Below are 6254 nucleotides of genomic sequence, written 5' to 3'. Positions count from 1 at the left end.
AACCGTGCATGCCATGTGCTATTGTCTAAAACAAACAGAGTCGGTGTTGGGTTTCCCTTCTTTGTGGGATCCATTGGTTTAATGCACATTCTGTATCGCTGCAGAATTCTAAGCACGACACTTGATCTTCTCGATGATGATTTGGAGTATTCGCTGGATAGCGATTTGTAGAAGTCCTCTGAGCTGAATGACGATTCAGTTGTTCAGAGTTTGAGGTTCAGCGATTTGTCGATGATGATTTGCGGTTAGCGTTATGTGCTTCAGCCGGATAGCGATTTGTGGTATCGCTGCATAGCGATTTGCGGTTAGCGTTATGTGCTTCAACCGGATAGCCATTTGTGGCATCACTGCATAGCAATTTGCGGTTAGCGTTATATACTTCAGTCGAATAGCGATTTATGGTATCACTGGATAGCGATTGGTAATAAGGCGCTTCATGCGCATTGTAAGTTGTGCAAGACATTTAGTCTTCCGCATTTAATGCGGGTCTCGTCCTCTATGTAAGGGATGGATGAGAAAGAAGAGTGTGTGAGTGAAAAAGGCATAACATTGGGGAGAGAGTGTGAGAAACACTTTTAGAGCACCGAAAGGCTACAGAGAGAACAAAGCAAGAAATGCTGCTACACTTCTTTTAGGACAGCTTTGTCAAATTGGTTTTTCAGATCATTCATTCTTTGTTCTTCAGTGAGGTATATCCTCTTGTTCATTTTGTTACACCTTTGTGTATTTGTAAGGCTTATGCCTTTTTTCGCCACTTTGTAATCTTTGTTTGAAGATAGTGGAAGGTGTTGACCTATCAGTCGCCATGGACGTACCTCATCTTGAGAAAACCACATAAATCTGTGTGTTTTTGTTTTCGTTGTTGGTTTGGTTTGGTTTTATTTCTTCCACTGTCATTGTTGTATTGCCTCCATCGATTCACACTTGTGAGGAGACCCGATACGTCCGTTTTAACCCCAACAGTCGGGACATGAAGAAATTAAGGACAAGGATGATGGAAAAGGGTAGTAAAAAGATACCTGGTTGTAATCGCATTGAGGTCGATGGCCATATTTATGAGTTTTAGTGAACATGTCTCCATGATCCTTTGATGTAAGAATTGAAGGTTCTATTGGAAAAGGTCAGTAAGGAAAGTTACTAGGCTGTGAGACTGATGTTGAGGTACTACTGGAGATTGATGAGTAATGTGTTCTTCAACACGATGAAAAGTTAGCTTTGCATACTAGGTAATTAATTGCCTGTTGCTTATAAATTTACCTCAAAGATCTTTAAGCAGAAGATAACAGCGAGCGATTGTAAGCAATTTCACCATTTTAAATAAGGCCATCTTTTTTGTTTTATTTATGATGAGGAACCCTCACTGAAGCGAGGGTAAACCCCAGGTGGGGCTCCACGACCACCCTGCCTTTGGCCCACCTCGAAAGCTACAGACAAAACTGTGCACCAGCAGGGTTTGATCCGGGGTCTTCAACTTAACACCTTCACAACCCCACCCCATCCAGCTGGCCATGCAGCCAACCCCCTGGTAGGGTGCATTTTACCTGCCTTTTCTTAGAAGATCTCTGTTTCATGTGTTATGTGCATCAAACTGTGTACACTTTTTAGCATAACAGTTGGTCAACCAAGTCTTGAAAGTCTCGGCTTCATGCAACTATCTTGCCAGTGTTGGCAAGAGTTGGTTTAACCTTGGCACAGATATTTGATGTAGTTGCGTTACCAAAAATTGCAATAACTTTTGTGTAGGTATAATTAGCTCTTTAGCCACTAGCTCTGTGGAATACTAGAAAGACTGTATATAACGTAGAGTACAGGTAACCTATTTAATAGAGTTTCGGATATGTGCACTCTTTGTTTAACCAAAACTTGATGTAGTTGAACAGCCAACTTTACAATGCTCATACGGCTAACCCTTTGACTGATAACTGCTGATAAGATTAATAAGATTACAAGCCTATTTTTACCAAATTTATTTTCTTGATATAATGTATATCCTTATATTTCATACTATTCGGTAGCATTTTATCTAAAATCTACATGACTAGTTGAACATGGGTGGCTCTACTTTTTTGGGAAAAACATGAAGATGGAGGCCTTGATCAATGTGGAGTGTAAACATGGTCCTGTATCTTACTTCTTCATGCTCGTCCTCCAATTTAAACTTGAAGAAATGAAGAATAGTTGAAGCGATTATCTTCATTTGTTGGTATGCAAATTCCTTGCCAAGACATATACGAGGTCCTGCCTGTAGCACATCAATTACCATAGTTAACAGTTGGATTGATCAAGACACATTTTTTTAAACAATCTCATCTTTTCACACGCTAATTCGACAGAACATTTGCTATATATAAATAGCCATTTACCATGAAGAAAAAGTTCATCTGGTGACATTTTCTTACATAGGAAAGCCAACAGCCAAATTTTGGTTCCATTTTGTGTTTTAGTTAAAAGTATTCAGATTGTTATTCTATTTTAAAACAAAAGTTCATGTGAAAAAACACCACAGTGAAACCTTTTTTTTTTTTACCACAGCCCCCCCTGCGAAGTAAAGCCCACTTGAGGTCACTGACACCCAAGCCCTTACAGAGCCCAGCAGTTAAAGGCAACCCCACACCCGGTGGGAGTCGAACCTGGGATGAAGGGGACATCGCCTTCACCTCCAGTAAGCTGCCACTCGGGCAACACGGGTAGGTGTACTTATTTCATCATACATAATACAAACATTTTAGGCAACTCAACCTGGAAGGCAGTGAATTTGAAGGGAGACTCTGGTCTGAAAACCCCATCTTGGATCCATCTTTCAGGCAGGAATTCATTTGCATTATCACCCCAGAGATATGTCATCCTACCCATTGCATAAAATGGGTAGAGAACGTCATCTCCTTTTCTCACTCTGAAGCCATCTGGTAGAGTGTCATCTTCAGTACATTCTTTGCCATCCTGCACAATGTGCAATTGAATGCTGTGAGTGGTAAATCCACTTTACATGACAAATGGTGTACGCATTCATGAAAACCCAGGGCAACACTAGAATCCTTCTGGAGACGGAAAACAGTACTGAAGATGAAAAGCAACTGAGTCTGTACTATAAGCCCTGAAAACATGGTTGTCATTATAGAAGAATATTGCAGTTCTTCCAGGGCTTAGCGAAGCCAGTAGTGTAGGTGAGTAAGCATATGTTGCACATCCTTCTGAACATATAGAAGTTCAATGGAAAGAAATCAAAATGGAATTTGACTGATTACCACTGGAACTGCAGGGTATAACCTCAGAGTCTCAGCTAGAGCTGCGTGCAGGTAGTGCATCCTATCCAATGCTGCATTGGTTAAGCTCTCGGTAAATTTTCCAATTGATTCATCTGTGTTTTTCATTGTATTATTCACCTCTTCGTCGATCTTGTCCGCTACAGAAGGGTGCTTGCAGATCATGTATAGAAACCATGACAGGGTCACTGCGGTGGTGTCTCTTCCAGCAATCATGAAGCTAAGAATAATGTCACGCAAAAACTTATCTGTAATGTGGTCTGGGTCCCTCTCACTTTCTGCCAAGAACCTTGATAGGATATCATCTTTCTTACAATTCAAGCACTGATGTCAATATAAAACTGAAATAAGTGTGTCAATCATCATTGATCTATATCCGCCTATGAAATATATGATGGATGGCACCTCTAAACATGCAATGGAAACTTAAAATTATAATTTTCAAAACTCTTGGAAAACACACATAAGACGGCTCAAAGAAATTCCAACTATGTGCAAAATAAATGAACAAAAAACAGATTAAAAAGTAAAACATACAAACATGATGCTTTTTGCTGTTTTGTGTTAGACATGCTACATTTTACCAGTCTGGCTAATTTCACTCTTTAAGAAACTAAACCTTATGGACATGATTGCATTTATGACAAATAAAGACCTTAACAGATCAGCAGCATCCAAAGGAAATCCTTAGAGGGAAAAAGAAGAAGGGAAAAAAAGTCTCTTAACGCTTACAAGAGATCCACGCTGCTCCCTTCTGTGACGTATGAGTTTGAAAATGATGTCATCAATCAACTTTACATTTTTCTTGAGAGCAGCTTCTGATCCAATATTGAGAAACCTCTTCCACTTCCAAAAGACATCAACATAACGCTTGTAGATGAGAGCATTTGAATCACTGAAAGCATTTCCAAATCCATTCCCCTGTTCGCTTGATCCAATCAAGCTCCTCAGTTCCACGCCAAACCCAATTATAAATATTGATTCCAGGGTGTAATTCATCAGTAGATCCTGCAAATCACTTGTTACTACCATTTCCAACCGAGAAGAGCAAGAGCCCTCAGTTTGGGATTGAAGGAAAAACTCGAGAAGGTATAGTAGTACTAGAAGCAGCTTTTGTCACGGTGGTAGTAGTAGTAGTAGTGCATTAGTAATAATAATTTGCCTTACTTGCATATCAATTGCTTGGTTTCTGCTTGCAGCCACGGAAAGATGTTGGGCTAATTCAGCAGCTTTGGTGCGAAAGACACTGCTGCTGAAATCCAAAACTGCTCGCCTTGAAAACTCGAAACTTGCTAGCTTTCTTTGGTATCGCCACACATCACCATCCACATTAAAAATTCCATCACCCAGAAGATCCTTGAGCAACTCATGGCTTTCCTTACCCTGTAATTCATGGTCATGAACACAGTCTACATAAGCGACAGGCCTGGCAACTTTAGCTGACCTTGGAAGACATAGTCTCACATGAATCGGGTCTTGTTCTAGAATTCCATAATGAAAACATGGCAGGGTTTAAAAGCCTGAACAGGTTTGGGTACCAAGGTTGGATCACAGTCGGGTTTATTTTTTTCCTTTTTCCTCTGTTTTTTTTTTTCTAGTCAGTCGGAATAGAATCATGACCTCTAAGTATCTTTTTCTTTTTTCTTTTTTTTTTTGCTTCATCACTCGAAGACACCACGTCTGGGCTGGAAGAGCTGGTGGCGCAGCTCAGCCTGAGCCGCCATACCTATGGTCGTCGAACCAGAGGTATAAACTCTGAGGCTAGGACCCTCACCCTCTAGGGCTTATGCGGGTTACTCTGTTCCACATTATAGGTCCTATTAGAAACTTGAGCCTTATAGAATAACGATTTAAAACCAAAAAAGAGCGTAGACTCCTAGACTCCTATTATTTGAGCATAGAGTCATGAACTTGGATGCGTTTCAATTGATTTTGAACCAGAAGTTCATGAGCTTTGTTGCTTTTTATGAGATGCAACACACACAAGCTCTGTTTCAAACTTTGCTATCATATGATTGAGGGTAAGAAGAGTAAGGCCATCCATCACCTTCTGATAGGTAGAGAACTTGGTTTTGAGGACGTGCTCGATGTTTGCTGGGTCGCATGTGTAGACGCTGGTGGATGAAGGATAGAGGATTCTGTAGGTTTTGAGCTTGCTAGAGAGCTCAGTGTGGTAATCATACAGTCGGCTGAATTTTCTGATCTCGTCGATCATGGTGCCGACTACCGGAGGATAACCATCCTTGTTGCATAGCTTCTCTAGGAAGAAGTTGGCGATGAAGAGGGAGTACCAGATGGAGATGAACAGTATTGCACCGAGTGCAACAGAGAGAATAGAAATTAGAAGCCCCGCCATTGAAGAGTTTCTTCTTAAGAGGAGGCGCTTTTGCTGATGGTGATTCGTGTCGTTTATAGATTTATAAGCATAGGCTCATAAAGTAACGATTAATCTTGGTATGAGGAAAAGCTTGGTTAATATGGGCAAGCTCCACATTAATCTCTCTCTCTCTCTCTCTCTCTCTCTCATAATAAGCAAACTTGTTTGCAGACGGCAATGAAACTTTAAAAAATAGTTTTGAAGGTACATCACCCTAACTTTTTTTTATAACTAATAACTTGGACTCCAAGTCATCACTGCCGATTTTTCCTTTGAAAAAAAGGGCCAATCGAGAAAGAAAGTCTCTGTTTTGTTAGAACCTCGGTAAAGCCCTCAAGATGATAAGGGAGGGTGCAGCCATTGATCAAGTAATAATCCTGGCTGTTTTAAAGGGTGAATCAGGTGCACTGGCATTGCACACAAAATGTGCTCCGCTACACCTGGCCACCCTTCATTTTTGGGATGCAGCTTGTCAACTGTGGGGGGCCATCTGCAGATGGAGGGTGACCGACTGATCAGTGAAGCGGTATACATTTGTTTGTTTGGCTTTTTCTCTAATGCGTGAAACGTCATTTCACCAACGACAAATCGAGTGATTTTAGAAAAAACACAAT

The 6254-nt window shown here is 40.7% G+C and overlaps 1 protein-coding gene across 1 annotated transcript; it reads right to left on the bottom strand.

Moving 5' to 3' along the window:
* Positions 1 to 2038: 2038 nt before the first annotated feature.
* LOC149828404 (cytochrome P450 704C1-like) lies at positions 2039 to 5619 on the bottom strand. Its single transcript, XM_090017043.1, has 6 exons — positions 5311 to 5619; positions 4431 to 4646; positions 3996 to 4271; positions 3246 to 3587; positions 2740 to 2940; positions 2039 to 2242 (listed from the first exon to the last, which is right to left on the bottom strand). The coding sequence occupies exons 1-6, from the start codon at positions 5617 to 5619 to the stop codon at positions 2039 to 2041; spliced, it is 1548 nt and encodes a 515-aa protein (XP_089873169.1).
* Between the last annotated feature and the right edge of the window lie 635 nt (positions 5620 to 6254).

The sequence above is a fragment of the Nuphar pumila genome, chromosome 9 (assembly GCF_984573655.1).
Source record: "Nuphar pumila chromosome 9, dmNupPumi1.hap1.1, whole genome shotgun sequence".
NCBI classification, from domain to species: domain Eukaryota; kingdom Viridiplantae; phylum Streptophyta; class Magnoliopsida; order Nymphaeales; family Nymphaeaceae; genus Nuphar; species Nuphar pumila.
This window is presented reverse-complemented; position numbering and strand designations above follow the sequence as displayed.